General features: G+C 45.4%; 1 protein-coding gene across 1 annotated transcript in view; it reads right to left on the bottom strand.

Annotated features, from left to right (window-relative positions):
• Nucleotides 1-4,384: 4,384 nt before the first annotated feature.
• Nucleotides 4,385-22,806, bottom strand: part of C8B (complement C8 beta chain) — a 40,821-nt gene continuing 22,399 nt past the window's right edge. Inside the window, exons 8-12 of the mRNA XM_027110675.1 lie at nucleotides 20,754-20,882; nucleotides 18,296-18,463; nucleotides 9,343-9,492; nucleotides 7,073-7,141; nucleotides 4,385-4,920 (exon numbers count right to left, since the gene is read on the bottom strand). Coding sequence (XP_026966476.1) covers nucleotides 4,769-4,920; nucleotides 7,073-7,141; nucleotides 9,343-9,492; nucleotides 18,296-18,463; nucleotides 20,754-20,882 — 668 coding nt within the window. The 3' untranslated portion in view covers nucleotides 4,385-4,768. The remainder of the gene's footprint in view (nucleotides 4,921-7,072; nucleotides 7,142-9,342; nucleotides 9,493-18,295; nucleotides 18,464-20,753; nucleotides 20,883-22,806) is intronic.

The following is a 22,806-nucleotide window of genomic DNA, read 5'->3' as shown; positions in this document are numbered from 1 at the left end:
CGCCGCTGTCACCATCCCCATCTTACAGATGAGAAAATGAGGCACACAGGGGTACGGAACGTGTGTTAAGGTCACAAAGCTAGTAAGTCACGGAGCCAGGCGAGGCCACAAAGGCGGAAGCAGGGCACCAGGGCACACACGTCTAAGCACAGTACCACTCAGCCTCTCCTCATCTGTTTCCAGTTCTACCTGAGAGGTCGTGATGCTTCCCCCACCCCTGGGGTTCTGAATCCCTCATCCCTCAATACTGGAATTAACATTCCAGAAAGACAACTCAAAGAGGAAGACACCATACAGAAAAATCTGATTTCATGACAGGCACTCAATAAGGAGGGATTCTCAAAGATGTAAAGTGTATTATTCCAGTGTGCTCCCGTTAGGGTTTAGGTGGTCGTAGTAGGTCTAAAATGAATCCACAAGTGAGAAAATGAGGTGAAGGTGGAATGTCGGAAGGCATTTTTTCCCCTAAGTTCTTCCTTATTCATAGCCTACCTCTACTGCACACTGGGCAGGCTTTTTTTTTTTCTTTAAAGCTGTGGTTTTCTTTTTTTTTGAAGATGTTGGGGGTAGGAGTTTATTAATTAATTTATTTATTTTTGCTGTGTTGGGTCTTCATTTCTGTGTGAGGGCTTTCTCTAGTTGCGGCAAGCGGGGGCCACTCTTCAACGCGGTGTGCGGGCCTCTCACTATCGCGGCCTCTCTTATTGTGGGGCACAGGCTCCAGACGCGCAGGCTCAGTAGTTGTGGCTCACGAGCCTAGTTGCTCTGCGGCATGTGGGATCCTCCCAGACCAGGGCTCGAACCCGTGTCCCCTGCATTAGCAGGCAGATTCTCAACCGCTGCGCCACCAGGGAAGTCCTGGGCAGACTTTTTAACCCTCTTGAGACTTGATTTCTTCCTCAACCTATAAACATGCTTCTCAGGTTTACCCCACCAAAGATGACAGAGTTTTCTGCTCCCTTCCTCTGTAAAGTTTCCCTGGAGATTTCTGGTGGTCCCCAGTTGGTGTCACCAAGTCCCCTAACAAGTACTGTACTTTCAGCCCCTACCTGACATCAGCTATTTTTCTGCCTCTTTTGTTTTACTCTTTTTTGCACTGCTGCCCACCAAGCAGGCTGAACACGCCTCGCCCAGCCAGTGCTGTGTGGCTGCCCTCATCTCAAGGTCGCTGTATCCCAAATTTCACGATGCCACCATCATGTACCACCGATTCACTAAAGTTTCTCCCTGGCCTGGGATGGCTCTGCCCCTGGCTGCACTCACCTCCCTTTTCATTAGTTCGTTAATTCATGCAACAATGATTTCTTGTTGCCTGCTCGTGCCAGGCCCGGTATTGGGCCCTGGCAGTGAGGGCAGTGGACAGACACTACCTCTGCCTTCAGGAACACGATATTTGAGCAGGAATAGGAGACAGTAAACTAATAGATTATAATACAGTGTCCGCAGAGCCTGAAAACATTGGCAAACAGTCACACTGTCATTAAGGACATCTTCAATCTGTAAAACAAAAATATGTCCATCAAGATGCTAATCACGAAGGTCCCCAGGGAGGCCTGGCCAGAGTCCTGAGGGCTTTCTGCTCCAGCCCCACTCTCTCCAGAGGGCTTTTTATATGAGAGCCTGGGAGCAGGCCAGAGTTCTCTCCTTTAAAACAAAGATGGCATTTTCCTCTGGATTCTCTGCCAGCAGATGCTCTTCTCCCAGCCTCAGCGTCCCACCTTGATTTCCAGAGTCAGCCCATGCGTGGCAAGGACGAAGTTTCCCTTGGAAGCTTTCCCTACGTGTCACCTGCTGACTGTATTAATATCTATCCCATCAAATTCAAATAAAGATTAAATGAGATAACGCAGGTTAAAAGACTTCATAAACTGAGAAGCACTCTATAATTGGCAGCTATGACTATTACTATTGTGAAAATAATTATAATACTTATTAGAAGTTATATTATTATCCTAAGATCACACAGGAAGGGGTTGGTAGACACAGAACTCCTGGCCCAGACATCAAGCAGACGGCAGAGCTCCCAGCATTTCAGAGATTCATGCTCTCAGACACAAAACCCTCCCACACCCAGGTATCCTGCGCTGTGTTCAAGCTTCCAGGACCACTGCCAAATGACACTGCCTGGCCTGCGCCCCACGGATGCCGCAGCTCCTTCACGGGGACACCGGTGCAAGCTACAGTTGCCAAGGTTTTCCAAAAGCACAGTTTGCATTTATTTTGTTTAATTCTTACATTGTGTTTCAGCCTCCTCCTAAATGCACTTGTTTTCAAAAAGAGCCACGAGGGGACGTTCAGCCCACAAATAAGAATATAATTATTACACAGTTTAGCCATGCCTGGACGTCACCCCGGTATTCACTGGTGCTCGGCAATTCAATTGTCTCTCCTTCAAGACCATATTTAATAGGATAAACAATTTCTGCTAAACGCAATAAACATGAACCTGCATTGTCATCTCCATAATCAACTTAAATTTCCCATTAGAAGCGGTGGCCGTGATTGAGATTCAGAATTTAATTTGGCGGCGCAGGCTTCGACGTGCTCGTGTCAGCTTCACGGGAGCCTCCCATCAACCCAAGACAGAACCTCTCTTCCCCATCTCTGGGGAATCTTAAAAGAAGATAGATTATAACGTAAGAAAATTATATGGCCTCGGTATAATGAAAGAGATAAAACATGATTGCATTAGCCTATTGAAATAACAGCGATGGCAAAGCAATAATATTAATACAAACAAGGGCCCGGACCCGTCTGCTCAATTGCAGGGGACAAGGGGATGAAGGAAGGAAGACAGAATCGCCACGCTGGCTGAGCAAGCCCTAAGCAGTAAAGAATCAGCTCCTTCCATGGTTGTGCTATTGACTCAATTCCAGAGAGATGGGCGGCCAGACTGGTGGGTGTTGGTGACCTGTGCTTTGGTGTCATGGATGTGTTATGGTCTTAGGTCTCAGCACCCAGTCCAGCGGCAAACTTACAGCAGATGATGTGGCCGAAAACAAATCGGTTGAAAATGCATAGGATCAATCAATTCACCTTCAACCAACTGGTTTTTTTCCCCACCAGTCTGATTTCAACAAATTCACATGAAGGTATGCAATCCGACAGGAAGTACCCAAGAGCAAAGAAAATATCCAGGGATGTTTTAATGAGAAGGAATGAATGAGAGCAACAAAGCTTAAATGATCACTTGACTCAATCTAAAAAATAAAAATAGTTTGGATTTTAGTAACGTAAAGATCAACTGCCCTCTTGTTCTCATCTTTCAGTACCTCCCTCCCCGAATGGGATTTGCACAAAAGCATGAGTGAGTGGAGCACAACGTACAGAGGTAGGGAAGGTTTACATTGCCCACTGACCCACAGCCATCAGCTTGATCATCTCCTGATATGTTTCCTCTTCCAGCCACCACAACCCCTCCTCTTTTTCTTTCTTTCTTTTTAAACTGTCTCTCATTCAGTGATCAATTTCCGTGGCTCCAGTCTCCAGCTCAGCATCTCCTCTGGGCACCCACTCATGTCACAATAATTCAGCTCTGCACCAGGACAACCACTTGCTTCCTGTGCTCAGCATCGAAAGAAGCTGAGGAACCCAGATCCACTCTCTTTGTGATGCAGTGGGTAGGGATTTGTCAATCTCACACACACACACACACACACACACACACACACACACACTACCTTCTACATTTTATGTCATAAAAAGTTCTTTGTTGATCCAAGGTCCAATTTCGAGAGGCAGGGAGCATCACAGTTAAGAGTTTAAAACCCTGGGGGCTTCCCTGGTGGCGCAGTGGTTAAGAATCCGCCTGTCAATGCAGGGGACACAGGGTTTGATCCCTGGTCCGGGAAGATCCCACATGCCACGGAGCAACTAGCCCAATGCACCACAACTACTGAGCCTGTGCTCTAGAGCCCGCAAGCTACAACTACTGATACCACACGCCTAGAGCCCGTGCTCTGCAACAAGAGAAGCCACCGCAGTGAGAAGCCCACGCGCCGCAACAAAGAGTAGCCCCCGTTTGCAGCAGCTAGACAAAGCCCGTGCATAGCAAGCAATGAAGACCCAACGCAGCCAAAAATAAACAAACAAATAAATAAATAAAATTTTAAAAGAAAAGGGTTTAAATCCCTAGAGCTTGAGTGCCCAGGTTTGCAGCCCAGCACCCCCACTCCTTAGCTGCGTAACTTTGGACAAGTCACTTAACGCTTCTAAGCCGATTCTCCTGCTGTTTAATAGGCTAATAAAGCATCCACCTTATAAGGTTGTCATGAGGATGGAATGAATGAATGAGTGCACTGAGAGCACTGTGGCTGGCACGCTAATCATTCAATACATATGAACTGCCCATTGCCATTGAATGAGACAGTGTGCTCCTCAAGGCAGGAACAGTTTAGTATCTATTCATGGATTCATGGTTGGGCACCTACTATGCGCAGGTCAGTGGTGGATTGTGGGACTTTCACACGGACAGCTCCCAACACAGTTCCTGGCTGGTGGTAAATGTGAGTGAAATAAAATTGTAGAGATGAGCAAAGTGAAGATTACCAGGATGCCTAAGCCCTTCAGGAGACTATAATTATCGTTTAACTTACTATTTGTCCGAATCAGTGTGCATTTTACAAATAATATCTTTATTTTAAGCATTCTGAATGGCGCAGCCCTCCGCCTTGGGCCCCAGATGGGAGCGGGCATGGGGGGTGAGCTGGCCTGATTCCTTGCTGTGTGCAGCCCACAGTAGCATCACCTGCTAGATGCTTTCCCCTCCTTAACAGTTAAGTGTTTCAGAAGCAGGGCCCAAGCAGGGGCTGCCCCTATTTTGAGGAGGTGGATTGTTGCACTGCCTTTGTCTTGTTTTATGTCCTCCAGAACATGGAGACCAGTTTGACCAGCAATTCCACTTCCCATCAATGGGGACATCTATAAGAAAGAAGGTCAATGAACATTAATTAGCCTTTATGACACTCTCGTGCCCTATAGGAGGGGTAAGGTGTATAAACCCTAGGGTTCTGAGAGTCTGAATCTCTGATCTCCCAACTCCAGTCCACTGTCCTTCCTTCAGGCCATTGGCTCACCATACTCCCTTCTACCACAGGGCCTTTGCACACACTGTTCTCCTTGCCCTAAATACTCTTCCCTCCTCTATTCATCTGGTCAATCCTATTCACCATTCAGATCTCAGCTTAAGTGTTATTTCTGCGAGGAAACCTTCCCTGATCCCTAACTCCCCATCACTACTTCATATTTTAAGCTCTCAGAGCATTTTGTAGCAGTTACAGTTGAAACTTTAAAGGTATTTCTGGGACAAGTCAAATGATGTTGGTCTGTCTTTCTAAAGAGCAATCTCCATGATGACAGGAACTATAATCTGATTTGCTCACCACTGAACCCCAGCACCTAAACTGGCACACAGGAGTCCCTGAGTCCATATTAGTGGAATAAATGAATAGTTTCCAGCTTAGACACTTTCCAGCTATAGGATGCTGGATAGTTTACTTCTTCTCAGTGTATCAAGCGGGAGCTCTGTTATCTATGTGGCCGTTGTGTGTTTTAAATGAAGTAATAACACTGTGCTCTACCCTCCCTGACATTTGCCTTTCCCTTGAGGATTTCTGGTTGTTGATGAGACTGGCAAATAATCAATTACATCCACCATGATAGATCACGCGGCTGGCTGAGCCTCTGACTTGCAGTGTAGCTCTGGGTACATTACTTAATATCTCTGGGTCTCCCCATTGATAACATGAGATAGCTGGAGTGGGAGGTTTCCAAGGTCTCCTCCAACCAGTGGAAATCCTGTGGCTGTGCCGTTACACTCTTACTGGGCAGGTCACTGTGGGGGGCCTGGTTTAGATGTAGTAGGAGAGGGAGTGGAGACACCCTTGAGCACTTTACTGAGGAGGGGAGCAGAGCAGGCACCAACAGCAAAGGCTAGAGTCAGACTGACTGGACCTGAACCTGGGTCCCTACACCTACTAACTGTGTGACCATTGGGCAAGTTAGCTAGCCACCCACTGAACCTCAGTTTCCTCTATAAAATGGGGGTATTGACAGTTTCTACTTCATGAGGTTGTTGTGAGGATGAAAGGATTTAATATATGTGAAATATAAAGTAACACTATTTATTTTGCTCTAAAACCAACGAACCAATATTTATTTTGCTCTTACGATGGGTTAGGCATCCTTCCAAGTGCTTTATATGCCTTATGAGAAACTTAAGACAACTCTATGAGGTAGTTAATATCATCATCTCCATTTTACAGATGAGGAAATTGAGGCACGAAGAGGTCAAGTAATTCGCTATTAAATGATGGAGATGGAATTTGAACCCACACTGAGTCCAAGCCCTCAGCAAGGTGCCTGGTACATAGTGGACCGCTTAATAAATGTTTGGTGTTTTTATTGGATGTGCCATTTCCTTTAACAGTATCACCAAAAAAAGTCACAGAAAGGAAAAGAAAGGGAAGGAGCTGGGGCTGGGGGGAGGCAGTGCTAAGAATTCTTAGAAAATAAACCAGCTAAAGAATCTGAGAACTGGAAGAGATCTTCATCGTAGTCCAGTCGTTCAGTTATTAATTCAACTGCAGCAACTGTGTGGGAACCTGACGACCCATAGGTAAATGGGACATGATCCCTACTCACAGACACAGGGGAGGTAGACACACATAACCCAAAACAGAATGTGCTAAGAGCTGTAATAGATACATGTTCGAAGTCCTATGGGATCCCACAGGAGAAATTAATTCTTCTTGGATGAGAATAATTTTTACAGAAGGGGCATCTATGTTGGATTTTGAGGGCTGAATAGGAGTTCACTAAATAAACAAAAAGATAAACATTCCAGAATGATTCAAAGAGATGACTCGAAGAGGCCATGCATTAGCAGTCCTGTAACATGGAGCACTCTCAGTTGTGAAAATAATAAAATATAAAATCAGGAGTCAAGATGGATCTCAAGTGTCATAGTGTCCAGCTCCCTAGCCCACTCCCCGACTTTGCTCTTGCTCTTTTGAATTATTCTCTGGACTTCCCTAGACTTCCCTTTCCCAACCAACTCTCACAGACTCCTTACTTTTCCGATTGGTGATCTCACAGGCAGGGCCTTGGAATCCAGCAGGACAGATGCAGTCACAGCGTGTTCCTGAGAAGATGCAGAGACGGTATGAATCATACCACATGAAGTAAGAGCTCCTAGACTTCACCCCTCCCTCCACATCACGGCTTTTCCATTAGGTTAAAACAGGGCAAACGTTTAATTGAATGGTTTGAAATAAGAAGGTTCAGTGCCAAGAATACCCACTCCTTTCTTGAGGGTCCTTTGCTCATGAAAGGGTGTTTATTCCACCACAGGGAATGATGTCGAGTTGTTGAGGAAAATTACCCATTAGCTGACCTTTGACCTAGACATTGGTGTTGGGGGTCAGAAGCTACATTATTGAAGTCCCTGGGGCCAGTGGTCATTGATGCTCAATTTCACCACAAGTAATTGTCTAGTCTCTGCTTGAACATCTCTAGTGATGGGGAGCTCACTACCCTTAGATGTTTCATGCTACCTTAGGCCACTTCTGACATTTTGGAGGTTACTCCTTATGTTAATTTGTCACATGTCACCCTGGAGCTTCTCTCACCTGAATCACACGAACTCTCTTTACAGGACTGTCCTTTATAGGCTGGGCCCTGTCGGCATTCCAGCCTCTGGCTTCCTTTTCTCCATCACCTCCAAAGTAAAGCCTCCAGTGGGTCCCAGTCTCTAGGTCCAAGTTACACACAAGGCAAGGGGGATTTCAGCACCCCTAGATCAAAACCTGGTGCCGGTGAATGGATCCCACCTCCTGCTGAACTGACCCTCACTTACAGGTCCTGGTCCTCAGGCAGAATTTCCCATTCTTAGGCTGTCACTTACATCTGCTTTGCTCATTTCCATCCCATCTGAGAAGCTAGACACACATCCCTCCATCTCAGCTGGGCAGGTGGAACCTTTCTCCCTGAGAACAGATCTTCTGTCGTGTCCCCTCTGTTGAGTTTGCTCCAACCATGTGAGTTCTGCCTCGAGTCCTGCTGGCTCCCTGGGCTGGGATATACACTACCCAGCTGCTCTTGATGCCCTGTTTTGGCATCATGCTGGACCGGACTCTTTCTTAGCCCATCACAACAGGAACAGAAGATCCCAGGCCCCAGCCTCTCTCACGTTTGCCCTGCCCCATGCAGTGACCCTGGATGTGACCCTCAAGTTAGCAGTCAAGTTCTAGTGGGCCATCCATGCCACCCCCCCATCCCCCAATCGTCTCACGATGTATTGGTCAGGATATGCACAAGGTGTCTCCCCTGCTCAGCCCAGGGAGGGCCTCTTCTTTGACCAGGACAGAGTCCCAGAGTCCATCCCCACTCCTTGTTACAGACCACACAGTCTCAGCCTGCTCCTGCCTTCAGTTTAATGCTGCTGTCACCCATGGGTCCCTTGTGGCTAGAAGCTAGGTATCCCGACAGCCAGAGCAGCCTGTTCTAGATGCCTGCATCTGACTTCTGGGAGATAGACTAACACTGCTTCTAACACTGGTGCATTTCAGTGCAACCCTCGGGTCAAGGCTAGCTCTCCTGCTAGTCTAAAAGCTGGGCAAAATCATGGATCCTGTCTGTCAGTGAATTCAGCTGTAGAACAGCTTCCCAGCCCTCACTCGACAACGAATTATCTGCTAGGCTTTTCTTTTTTTCAGAGGCCAATCCCAGTGATTCGCTTTAACTATTTTGGGCTGAGGCCCAGGGCTTCGTGTTTGTGCAAAGCTCCCTGGGTGATTCTCAGGTGCAGCCTGAGAGGACATCAGGCGCCTTGCCATACGTAGTACCTGAGTGCAGCCATCTCCTTGGTCCAACCCTACTTCGTTGTGCTCCAGGGAGGTGGTGCTCCATGGCGAGTCACAGCCCAGCCACAGATTAGAACTACCCGGAGAGAAGAGGGTTTAGCCATCCTGATGAAGTTCTCTTCTCTAGAGAGTCTCACGTAATGATTACCTCTGGGGACTGAGCATCAGCCGTTCTAAAGATCTCCAGTGGTTCTAATGCCCAGTCAAGGTGGAGAAGCTCGTCTTTAAGAGGCTCCAAGTGGCCGGGGGTGGGGTGGGGGGCTCACATTTTTTCCTCTGAGAAAAAGAAGCGAGCTTTATGACAGTCCCTGGGGCCTGAGGCAGAGGACTGGGGAATGACCTGGAAATTCCCCTGGATATACACAGGAAACCCCGACCTAGAAACACACCTCTGGAGGGTGTGTGGGTTTGATCACGTGTTCCGGCCCCAGAGCCAGCCCCTCCAGATGACGTCTGCCACAAGCGACACTGGAAATGGTACCTTTCAGGACAGGGACTCCGTTCCCCTGGCAGGGAGCACACTGGCAGGAGCTGACTTCCTTCTGAAACTCCTCCAGGGCCCGCTTCATGTTCTGCCTCACTGTGCTGGAATAGGCGAAGTCTGTGGCTGTCACCAGTTCGTACAGAGGCTCTGCCTGGGAAGGGAGCAAAGGCGCTTATTTCAACAGAAAACATTCATCACATAGAAACATGAAGCAAGGCTCTACGGGAATGCGCAGGTTTGCTGCATGCAGACCACAGTGGATTCATAGGCAACTGGATAGAGGCCCTTCCCTTTCTCATCCCCACCCCCACCCAATATCCACAAATAAGCTCACTAGAGTTCAGGTCAACAAACACTTGCTGAATACCTTCTAAGTGTCAGGCATGAAGCATAAGTAATGAGTAAGATAAAATCCCCACTCCCAAGAAACTCAGAATCTAGAGACAGACACAAAAGTACTAACAGATACACAGGGGTTACAGGTAACAGTGGTAACTTGTAATGGGTAGAGAGCAGCGGCTAATCTGTTTTTGGTTGGGGAGGGGTGGTGGTTTGCAAGCTACTCTTTGAAAGTATCATGGGAGCATTGTTCCAACGTCACTCTCCATCCCCACCCCCTACCAAACCTGTGAAAATCCTTCGTGGCATGCAAGGGCCACCATTAGGGAGCCATTCCCGAGCTCCAAAGAACACCTTCCCACCACGAGATGCTCAGAATACTGTCTATACTACCTCATCTGATGCAAACTCTACCTCTTCGCTCCTTTGTGGTCAGCGTCTCGGGTTGAAGTCCTTTTTCCTTCTTCTCTAATTAGATTGTAAGCTCCTGGAGATCAGACCTGTATACTGCTCAGCTGTGTCTCTGGGGTCCCACCCAAAGCTTAGTGAGAGCCGCTAATAAAAGTGGGTGTAAGGGGCTTCCCTGGTGGCGCAGTGGTTGAGAGTCTGCCTGCCAATGCAGGGGACACGGGTTCGTGCCCCGGTCCGGGAAGATCCCACATGCCGCGGAGCGGCTGGGCCCGTGAGCCATGGCCGCTGAGGCGTCTGGAGCCTGTGCTCCGCAACGGGAGTGGCCACAACCATGAGAGGCCCACGTACCGAAAAAAAAAAAAAAAGTGGGTGGAAGAATGAAACGGGGATGGGAGGCCTCATTAGGGCAACAGCAGCTGGCATGGAGGCGAGGGTGTGGCGAGCAGGGTTAGTGATGCTCTCAGTGGGCACAGCAGTGTTTGAGAGCTGGAAGCCACAGAGAGATGTGGTAGTGTTCGTGGGCTTGGAAAAACAGAGGCAAAGTCCAAAGAGGTAGTTAAACATGTTCAGAGCCTCTTGGCTCGAGTTTCAGCTCCAGGGCCATGTTCGTCTCCAGATTTTGTTTGTGATCCTGCCCTAATCTGGCCCTGGAGCGTTTAGGGTCTGTCTAAATGCAAGCAATCACGCCTAATAGAAGCCTTCAGTGGGAAGAAAACTGCTTCCATTTCTTAATGCATCCGATGCAGACCTTCACTCCAGAGGGCAAAGAAAGGCCCCTTGGTGGCCCCACTGTCTGACGGTCTTGTGGTCACTGAATTGATCCAGAGGCTGTCTGCAGAATGGCCCGGCCTGCCGGCCACACATGGGAGGGCGGGGCTCCATGGGGGATTGTACCCCCACGATGAGCTCCTCCAACAGCCTGCTCTCCCTGCCAGAGCACCTTGAAAGTCTGCCTTTAACCCCCCAAGCATTTTTCTACCAGTACCGAGATCTGCTCCAGGAAACAGAGTAGGTCAGTGGCAGAACCGGAATAAACCGTCCACGTGTACTGTGTGCCGGGAGCTTTGCCGGCGACTTACACATATGATCCCACTTCATCCTCACACAGGAGCAATTACTAGCCCCATTTCAGGTGAGCGTTAAGTAACTTGAACAAAGTCAAGGAACTCATAAAAGCGCATTGCCAGGATTCTAACCCCAAATCTGTCGGTTTTTTCCTACTAACTAACCCAAATCTGTGTTTTTTTCATCACATGATGACTGGTGATAGAAATGGCCATTATTCCCATTTCCAACCTCTCTCCCAGGGTTCTCTACGATGGCTGGCCTTGGAACTTGGCAGCAAGTTGGAGGGTTCCCTCCACAGCTCCATTTTTAACTTAATATGGCTCATCTGTCCTTTTTTGGGTTTGCTGGTTCTTTTTCTCCGTTTTTCTTTTTCTCTCTTTTGTCCTCTTCTTCTTCCCTCCCTCTCCCCCTCCTTTCCTTCCTCCTCCTTCCTTCCCCATCTTTCCCCAAAACACAAAATCCCAACTACTCACATTGATCATTGGGTCCCTAGCACACCTGACCTTGTGGAAATTTTATTGATCATATTGCTGCACAGAGATGGTGGGTGCTGTCTGTGAAACTCCATGCAGTTCTCTATAATGGACCCTCGTGACTGCTGTTCTTAACGATAACAAGTAATTATTGCCATAGCTACCATTTATTAGGGGCCGAACCAAATACGTATGTTATCTCACTTAATCTTCACAACAATCTTATGAGTCAGGTAGACTTCTGTATCCCCACTTTACAGATGGCAAAGCTGAGGCACAGAAAAGTTAATGAGATTGGCCAGAGTCACAGTGAGTAAGCGGAGGGTGGAAGATCTGAATTGTTACCATCGTGGTTTGTATCCTTTCAGTATATATTTTTGGATAGGTAGATGGACAGATATTTACACCAAATTGGTGGCATAAGAAAAGTGAAGTTTTACATTTCACTTTTTTCACTTAACGTCATATATTATCGAATGGCATTTGCCCATGCCATTCAATAATCCTTGATAAAATGATTTTCTGTGGTTACTGAGTATCCTGTTGTATTGGTGAACTACAGTGTATTCAACTCTACCCGTTATTGAATCTTTAGGTTGTTTCCATTTTCTTTTTTCCTTTTGCTACGACAAATATGGTTGTCCTCCTTTATCAGCTGGGATACTTTCCAAAACCACCAGTGAATGCCCAAAACCATGAATAGTACCAAACTCAACATATACTACGTTTTTTCCCATACACATATACTATGATAAAGTTTAATTTATAAATTAGGCATAGTAAGAGATTAACAACGATAACTAAAAATAAAATAGAACAATTATAACAATACACTGTAATAAAAGTTATGTGAATGTGCTCTCTCGTCTCTGTCTCTCTGTTTCTCTGTCTCTCTCAAAATATCTGATTGTACTATACTTACCCTTCTACTTGTGATGACGTGAGAGCATAAAGTGCTTAGGTGATGAGATGAAGTGAGGTGAATGACGTAGGATTTGTGACATAGTGTTAGGCTACTGTTGATGTATCATCAAAAGGATCATCTGCTTTGGGTGGTGCTAGATCACTGAAGCACGATCATGTCAATGGTTGGATGTCAGAAGCAGATGATGTTGACGGTTGGGGATCCCAGGTGGGGATGGAGCAGGACAGTGTGACATTTCATCACGCTACTCAGAATGGCATGCAATTAAAAACGTAAGTTGTTTCTTTCTGGAGGTTTCCATTTAATATTTTCAGACCGCAGTTGACCATGAGTAACGGAAACTTCGGATAAGGATTACAGTAACATAGAATGAGGCATGTCTTTATAGATACATCTTTACCAACTTTTTAAATGATTTCTTTAGTCGATTCTTCCATTTAGGGATATTGGATCAAAAGCTATAAACATTTTTAATGTGTTGGATATATACAGTTAAATTCTTTTCCTAAAGGGTTGTACCAATTTATATTCCCGTTTCATCATATAAAAGTTCCCATCTCATTGCTCCCAAGGACACTGAGTATTACAGATTTTAATCATCATTAATTTGACAGGTAAAAAAGAATACTGGGGACTTCCCTGGTGGCACAGTGGTTAAGAATCCGCCTGCCAAGAGTGGAGAGTGGCATGGACATATATACACTACCAAATGTAAAACAGGTAGCTAGTGGGAAGCAGCTGCATAGCACAGGGAGATCAGCTTGGTGCTTTGTGACCACCTAGAGGGGTGGGATAGGGAGGGTGGGAGGGAGACGCAAGAGGGAGGGGATATGGGGATATATGTATATGTATAGCTGATTCACTTTATTATAAAGCAGAAACTAACACACCATTGCAAAGCAATTATACCCCAATAAAGATGTTAAAAAAAAAAAGAGAATCCGCCTGCCAATGCAGGGGACACGGGTTCGAGCCCTGGTCCAGGAAGATCCCATGTGCTGCAGAGCAGCTAAGCCTGTGCACCACAACTATTGAGCCTGTGCTCTAGAGCCCACGAGCCACAACTACTGAGCCCGTGTACCATAATTACTGAAGCCCGTGTGCCTAGAGCCCGTGCTCCACAACAAGAGAAGCCACCACAATGAGAAACCCACGCAACCAAGAGTAGCCCCTGCTCGCCACAACTAGAGAAAGCCCGCGCGCAGGAAAGAAGACCCAAACGCAGCCAAATAAATAAATAAATGTTAAAAAAATTTTAAAAAAAAGAATACTGTATTTTTACTTTAATTATCCTTTTCCTAGAGAAGTTAAAATTTTGCATATTTATCATCTGAGTTCTTCTGAGAGTTGTCTATTTCCTTTAAGATATGTTTCTTATAAATTGTATCATTCCTTACACATGAAAGATTTCATGTGTGGCAAAATTGTTTTGTTGTTGTGTTATTTCCATTTAATTACACTTATGGGTTTCCTTATTTAGAATTCAGAATTTATTTTTTCCAGTGAGATCTGGCAGTCTAAGTCTGACATTATCTTACCAGGTCATGCTACCAAAGCATCTGCATTATAACTGAATCACTCTGCTGTACACCTGAAACTAACACAACATTGTTAATCCACTATACTCCAATATAAAATAAAAAGTTAAAGAAAAACACAAAACCTTCTCTTAATCAGAGTAATTTGCTTTTAGGGAATCTTTAAATAAGTTGCTTTAGTAAGGTGTGATGGTCATTATCACTGTTTACCAAATATATCAGCTTCTTTTCCTTCTGGGCACTCGGCAGGGCTGTTTTTCCCTGAACCATCCTTAAGGGCAGGTTTGCAATGCGACTTTTTCTGAGCAGTGAAAGGTGAGCAGAGGGAACGCCCCTTCCAGGTTGAAGCTTTGGGAGCAGAGTGTGGTGACTTTTCCCATTCCCTTACCACTGCTCTGGTGCTCTTGGGAGCACAGGACAAGACAAAGCCTCCATCACCTGGATCCCTGAGAGACATTCAGAAAAGGTCCCTCACCAATACACTCTGGACATGATGTGTGATTGAGCAATAAACTTTTGTTGAACTAAGTCATTGAGATTTGGGGGTGTTTCACTGCTGCATAACCTAGGCTCTCCTGACCTCTAGGTGAATCACTCACTACTGTATTTTCCCTTCTATGCTTAACCATGCCAAGCTCCTTACCATGGCTTCTCCATCAGCCTGAATCCCAGACCACAACCTAGCACCTCGACCACTATAGAAATGTACATGGAAGGTAGGCTTTGTGACTAGGGTTGCCAGTCAAATACAGAACGCCCAGTTAAAATGGAATTTCAGATAAACAACAAATAATTTTTTAGTATATATCCCATGAAATATCTGAAAGATGCTTATCCTAAAAAAAGTATTCCTTATCTGTCTGAAGTTCAGAATTAACTGGACATCCTGCATTTTCGAGTGCTACATCTAGCGATCCTCTATGTGACTCCTTTAATATCTCAGAATGTCTTGGGGACTTTTTCATCCCTTAATGACCATTTCACTGGGCCACAAGCTTTTTCCTTCAAGATCTTGTGGTTGTCACTCCATAATCTTTAGGCATTGAGCACTGCGAAGAATTCTAAGCCCAGTGCGACTTTTATTTTTGTAGGATCTATTTGTTCCTCCAAGTCAAAAATTTCACCACCATGTGTCTCAGTATTGTTTTATCTTCAGTACTTTTACCTCCTTTTCAATGAGCCGTTCATTTTGCATTATCAGCTCAGGGAAGTTTCCCTTATTATGTGCTTGATTAATGCATCTTCACATGTAATCCTGGATCTTTCTCAGGAAGAAGTCTTTGGTTTTTAGATTTCCACTTCTGTACTCTCTGTCCATCATATTTCTTTTATATCTTTGTTTTAATCTTTGTCTTTGGCTTCTGCATTAAAGAAACATTTTTATAGCACCTTCTACATCACTGACTCAATTTCCGGCAGCGTCAATTCTGTTCTTTATAGTTTCCAATGGAGTTTTTGATTCTACTACTGTGCTTTTGGCTCCCTACATTCAGCCATTTCCCCTTTCATCTGATTAGTGTCTACACATCTCAGCTTCTATTTTTTATTTCATAAATTCCTTATTTTCCTTAATTGTATTATAACCACAGAGCAAATATATTCTAAAATTGACTTCTATTTTTAGATGTATGCTTGTCTTGATCTTTTTAAAATTAAGAAAAAGTTTTTATTCTATTTATTTATTTTTGGTTGTGTTGGGTCTTCATTGCTGTGCGCAGGCTTTCTCTAGTTGCGTTGAGCAGGGGCTACTCTTTGTTGCGGTGCGTGGGCTTCTCACTGTGGTGGCTTCTCTTGTTGTGGAGCATGGGCTTTAGACACACGGGCTTCAGTAGTTGTGGCACACGGGCTCAGTAGTTGTGGCTCACAGGCTCTAGAGCGCAGGCTCAGTAGTTGTGTGCACGGGCTTAGTTGTTCCGCGGCATGTGGGATCTTCCCGGACCGATCGAACCCACGTCCCCTGCATTGGCAGGCGGATTCTTAACCACTGCGCCACCAGGGAAGTCCCTCGTCTTCTTTATCTTGAATGTAATTTCAATCTTTTGTGTTCAAAGTTCTCTTTATATATGTCCATTGCTTTCTCTACCTCTTCATTGAACAAAGAGCTGTCTCTCTGTAACCAAAGTTCACCACTAAACACTGTGAATGGGCTCTTCTGTGGTCTCCCTTTCTGCCTACCCGGCTCCTATAGGAACTGTGTTTTCAGATCTTGATCTTCAAGACTCGTGGCCAACACTCTGTGTCTAGGAATTCCTTATCGAGTGGTCTCTGCCCTCCTGGAAGGCAACTGCTGCTCCAACTACCTGGTAAGCTCACTCTGCCGAGAATTATTTTGAGATAATGTGAAGTCATATGCAGTTTTCTCTTGCCAGAAAGAGTCCATGCCCACAATAGATGTTTCCACCTCAGGTTACCGATGTACAGAAGAGGTGCATAAAACCTTCAACAAATTCACCTCCTCCACCGCTGGAAACATCTCTCATTCTCTAATCTCTTTCCTCTTTAGATTCTCTAATCTCTTTCCCCTTTCAGCCTCCACAGCCCTTCACAACACTACACTGATTGTGGATGTGACACTTTCCAGGGCATCACATACATGCTGGGAAGCCTCTCTGTGCCTTCAGTAAAGTGCTATATCTCTGAGAATGGTGGCAGGTCTGTTTGAGATGCTTAGCACGCTAACATGTGTGTGCTCTCTCTCTCTCCCTCTCCCTCCCTCTCTCCCTCCCTCCTTCTCTCTCACACACACACATACAAACACACACGTACACACAAAACACACATCCCATATCATATCACATGCTGCTGCACTTCCAACCTATTTAGATAGGTAACCAGGGCAATCCATTAACTGTAAGTTTAAAAAAGATTCAGGTAAGATATAAGTAAAAAGCAAAGACCAGGGATCTGTTTTCTCATGAACTCTGTTCTCTCCCATTTTCTCATGAACTCTGTTCTCTCGCATGCCCGTCTGTGATACCAACCAATGTCACCGTGCCATCAGCCAATCCCAGATTTCTCTGGAGCTGCCTGCAGGCTATGGCTGACTTTGTCCTTCCCGATGCTTGCCAGCAACTGTACCCTAAGTGTCACTACTGAATAAGTGGCAGAGGAAAGGAATGAACGGCAGCCTTCTTGTTCTGCAGAAGCTGTGCATTTGACATATAAATAAAGACACTGGAAAACTGCCAGGGTTGGTAACTGCAGAGCCCCTCATCAGAGCTCCAGCCTCTTAACTCCTCTCCTTGGCTGCAAGAGTAAATCTCTGGGAGGGTGGACGTTGGACCATCAATGACTGTACAGACAAGGGCAAGAAGAGGACAGTGTAAGATGTGACATGGACACCGTGCTGAAGTCCCCACAGGCAAGGACCTACCGCTGCTGATTTGTATGACAGTCTTGTTCCAGCAAATGTCTTTTTAGTTTAAGGCTGCAAAACTGCTGTTGTTTGGGTGACAGGTGGTTGGGATCATTATCTTCTATTTACCAAACCCACAGGACGGGAGGGAAGAGGTAAAATTCTCAGGTCTGGACCTAATAGAGACTTGAGCAGTCACAGATGGACGCAACCTCTGTGACCTTGATTTTTAGCAGCCACAAAATTAAGCATACTTAATTTGCAGACTCATGAGAATTAGATGAAATAACACTCCTGAAGTCCTTGGCAGAAGTATCATGAACATAGTAGGTGCCCAAAACACGTTAGTGATTACCACGATGTATTATGCTGTCCTGTAAGGTAACAATGCACGCAAGCATCTTACTGTTGAGCACAGACTGTATTTTTCATCCTTGCACCCTCCTCTGTTTTCCTCCAGTGCCTTAGTTCCTATCACATCACAGGAACTTAGCTACAATTTGTTGGTTGCGTGAATGAATGTTTAAATGAAAAAATAACTGAATGAGTGATTCCCAGATGAAATGGAAACAATCTTGATTTAAGAATGCTGGAATTAGAAGCTGATGGTTAATTTCCTTTAGCAACTTGGGGGCCCAAGTGAGAGGGAGTCAGCGTTCTCTAGCTGGTGTTGAGCATTGTATTACGATTGGTTCACTCCAGATATATTTTCCAGTATAAGGTATGTGCCTCAAGATTAGGGCTTGGGTCTTATTGAGCTCTGTATTCCATACCCTGGCTCAGAGCAGTCCTTCAGACGCTGTTTTCTGAACAGAGAGAAGGAGGGGTAGGGCAGTTGCACGTACCTTAATTTTGACGATGGCCGGGTTGTACTGCACCGCCTCTCCCCATTCCTGCATCAGTTCTGCTGTCGGCAGCTCACTGTATGCCAGGGCAGTGATGTACTCACTTGCCCCTCCTCGCACAAGGACAACCAAGTCATCCACCATGGTGTTTCTCTTGTTTCTGTCTGGAATGGACATGGAGACCTGGCATGTCAGGGGATCCATTTTCACACCTTGGAATTTACTGCAACCTAACTGACAACCTGGTTACCATGATATTTATGGAGCTTGCCTAGGAGATGTAGGTGGACAGTGTGAGTCCCTGCCAGCAAGGGAGTCACAGTGCAAGGGGCAAAAGGGCAGTTCAATCATATATGACACAAGCTGGGGATAGGACAAGAAAGGGACATTTATTTTTAGCATCTGTAAGTGCCAGTTGCTAAATGAGTCTATGGAAGACAGATAGCTGATAGATAGATACATACATACATACATACATAGGGACAGATGAACAGATCATAGGTAAATAGATTGGTAGGTAGAGAGATAGATTATTAATCATTTACATGTCATTCACTAATCTAACGTTGTACATGTATGAACTCAACTAATCTTCACTATGAAATAGGAACTATATAATCCTTACTTTGCAGATAAGAAATCTTAGGCACTAGGGTGAAGGAATTTACCCACATAACCCTGTGCAAGCTCTAAGTGAAATCATTTCTTTGTCTCAGATGACAAAGGTGAGAAAATTTGTGAAGGGTGAGCATGGGATGTAACAGATACTCACTAAACAGTGTCTACCATTATTATTTTGACTTCTCATGGAGTTTGCCAGAAAGCCCCCAATCCTATCAGTGAGTCATTCCTATTCTAATTTTTCCATGTGTCCAATGCCAAAGGAACTGATGGAAAGTGACTATTCCATTCCACTCTGAGTTTGCAACACCTGAGCATCATAAAAAGGGGGTCTCGTATACTACTGGTCGGACTGTAAATTGATATAACCATTTCAGAAGAACTCGGCATTACCTAGTCTAGAAGAAGTACATACTCTACAACCGAACAATTTCACTCCTGGGTATATTCCCTGGAGAATCCCTAGCACATGTGCACCAGATGACTGTGTGAGAATGTTCACAGCAGCATTGATTATAATTGCTTGGCACAGGAAATAACCCCAATTTAACAACAGGATGAACAAAGAGTTATATTCACACAATAAAATACTATGCAGCAGTGGAAATGAACTATAGTTATATATAAAAACAAGGTGTTGAATGAAAAAAAAAAGAACTGAAAAGATTACATTCCATTCACACAAAGTTCAAACACAAGCAGCTCTAAGCCATATTGGTTAGCAATACATGTAAGTGGTAAAACTATCATGAAAGGAAGGAGGTGTTTAACATGGAAGTCAGGATGGTGTTATCTCCAAAGGGAGGGAGGAGTTGTAATTGTCAAGGGTTTTGGGGTGCTGGGCAGTGCTCTATCTAGTAACTTGGATGGGGGGGGTTACTTTACAAGTTTCCTTTAAAGAGCACCTATGTTTTCTGCGTGCCTCCCTATGTAAGATGCGTGCTCCAACCCAGCCCCACCAAAATAAACAACAGTATCCACCATGTATCAGTCACAAGAAAGTGTTCTAGACCTGCAGGTCATTTCATTGTTGTTTCATTTTGTTTTGCCTTGGCTGTGGAACTCCTTCTTCACATATGATCACACATACAGGGATAAGCTTAGTAAGTACAGCAGGTGAAGGAGAGCTGCTCCGGGTGCAGAAGGGGTCAGGATTGGAGCTCTGCTTACCAGCCTCTCTTTCCTACTCCACTAGCTGTGTCGATTCCCAACTCCCTTGTGTGGTCTCCAAATTCTCTGCTCCCAGACACCTGGTTCTACACACTGGCTTCAGCACTCACGTCCTGGTCTAACCCACCATGTGGACTCTGCTCCATGATTTGTGGCTTAGCCTGTCCGTCTAGTTTCCATCTCCCCCATTGTTTCAGGTAAGGACTAGCTGCCTCACCTGTCTCCCCCACTGCCTCCACCTGGCTCCTACCCCTCCAGCCTAGAGCATCCTTTCTCTAGCCAGGCCAACTCCTGGCCCCCAGAGAAAATTTTCATTGTTAGATTTTTTTCTTGCCTGGAAACAACCTCAAGTTGCAATTCAAATGATCCCTGCCCTAGGAAGCCTGTCCTGACGCTCCAGACCAGGTTTGGTCCTTATCACTGCCTTGTCCTCGCTTCTTTGTTTGCCTAGTTCACGTGAGTACCATGAGGATAGGAAGACCATCTCATTCATTTCTGTATACCCAACACATAGTAGGCGCTACGTAGATTTTTACTGAATGAATAGTTCTTTTAATTGAAATGCCTTGGAACACCCAGTCTTTAGCTTAAAGAGCGACTGGCTCTGGGGTTCCAGAGAGGGAAGGATGATAAGCAGAGAAGTCACATGCCCTTGCTACTCACCTTTTATCTCATTGAGAATGCCTTTGCACTTGCCCACCGACACACCCAGCTTGACGTAGACCTCTTCTATGGCAGCGCCAAGTTTAAAATCATGTTTGGCGCAGGCCTGGACATCCTTAAGAGAATAATCTGAAGGAAGCAAGCAAAGAGGCTCATGACCTAGAAGGTAATTTGTCCTGTGCCTTTTCCTGTGATTGATTCCAGAGGCCTAACCCTTCCTGGAGGCCCACAGGGACTCAGGTGTAAATTAATGGGTGGCCAGCCTGATGGCAAGAAATGCAGGCAGCTCCTAGCACCAGGGTAGAGACCTCATTAGAGATCAGCATCGACGTCCCCTTTCAGCCTCTTCAAAGACTCTGAGGGTTTTTGCTGCTCTCCAAAGACAGGACATGCTCAGAGTCACTTTCTAAAAATGTGGCTCCTTATCAAACTTCTAGGGATGAATCCAGTGAGTAGAGGCTGCTGCAGGCTGTCCCCCTTCCCCTGACCCTTCCCACTCTACTCTTTGATACAGTAGAAAGAATTTGTTAATTGATTAGTTGAGTTAATGCTTACGAACTGTCGGGTATAGTGCCTGGCAAAGAAAAGGAGCTGATTTCCCTTATTTCTTCTCCATTTTTGGACCATTGCCCATCTGTTCCTTTCTAATTCTCCCCAAGGCATCTTCCTATCCTGGGCTTGCTGAAGTCTTCGGTATGACTTGTAAACACCTTTCTGTAGCACTGTGAGGTCAGGGAAAGGAGAGGAGAACAGCTTTGGTACCTGGGATTGTCTAGAAATGTTGGTGCAGATCAGTTTTCCCCAAAGCATGTTCCTTGAAACATGAATTCCATGATGATATCTCTTATAATTCTTGTAACAGTAAGAATGACAAGAAACCGGGCTTTTGCAGTCAAGCCAGTGTGACAAATGTTGTATCAAAAGAGGTGGAGTGGTCACATGACTTCAGCACACCTGTGAAACTCTAAAAGTGGGATCTATTATATGTTTATCCAAGTTGATCACAGAACCTTTCTGTAGGAAGCAATCTGAGGAACTATGACAAGTGCTTTTGAAACCTCTGGTATGGAGGACAGATCTTGGCAAGACTGAGGCCACACTGATCCAGATTTACCTTGTACACCATGTGTCCTCTTGCAAGTACACTGGACCCGTAACCAAGCCCTGGCGCTGCCACTGTAAACTGTGTGACCTAGGGCAGGTCACTTAACCTGACAAATGCCATGTTGGAGGAAAGAATACTGGATTGGGAGGAAGAAGTCATACCTTGGACTTGAAGTTGATTGCAAGTGGGAAGACCTATAATATCTGCACGGAGAATGGATTGTAGAAAGGGAATGGGAGTTGAGTATTAGTTTGGAGGCTCTGATAATAATCTGGAACATTGCTGCTCAAAGCGTGGTCTAGGGACCAACGGCACTGATATTACCTCAAAGCTGGTTAGAAATGCAGAATCTTGGGTCTCAACTCAAACTTACTGAATGAGAATCTACCTCCTACCAGATTTACAGATAATTCACATTCATATTAAATTTTGAGAAACACTGGTCTTGGCGGGAGCATAAGGTGGTAACAGTCAAGATAGAAAGAGGAGATAATTTGGGGGGTAGAGCTGATGGGACTTACTAATAGATTGGGAAGAAAGAAAAAATAATCAAGGTTGACGCCTAGGTTTTTGCCTTGAGCCACTGACTGAATGGTGGAACCATTCTGAGATGCGGATGACTGCAAAGAAACATATGCAAAAGTTCTCTTTGGGGCACGTTAAGTTTCTGATGGTCATTAGACATTCAGATGAAGATATCTCGGAGGCATTTCCACATGAGCTCTTGGGTGCACAGAAGAGATTCAGGATAGACATATGCATTGGGAATAATCTGCATGTTCAAGGCATTTAAAGCCAGGAGATTGGATGCTATTGTCTAGAGGGAGTTATGTAGAAAAGAGGACTGCCCAGAGAGAGGGCTGGCAAAGGAGGACCAACATCAACCAATTCAAAAAACGACGAGGGGGGCTTCCCTGGTGGCGCAGTGGTTGAGAGTCCGCCTGCCAA

This window comes from Aethalodelphis obliquidens, unplaced genomic scaffold (genome assembly GCF_003676395.1).
Source record: "Aethalodelphis obliquidens isolate GAN/ISIS:26980383/991018 unplaced genomic scaffold, ASM367639v1 scaffold9, whole genome shotgun sequence".
In the NCBI taxonomy this organism is placed as follows: Eukaryota; Metazoa; Chordata; class Mammalia; order Artiodactyla; family Delphinidae; genus Aethalodelphis; species Aethalodelphis obliquidens.
The sequence above is the reverse complement of the archived record's forward strand: the minus strand, read 5'-3'. Positions and strand labels throughout refer to the sequence as shown.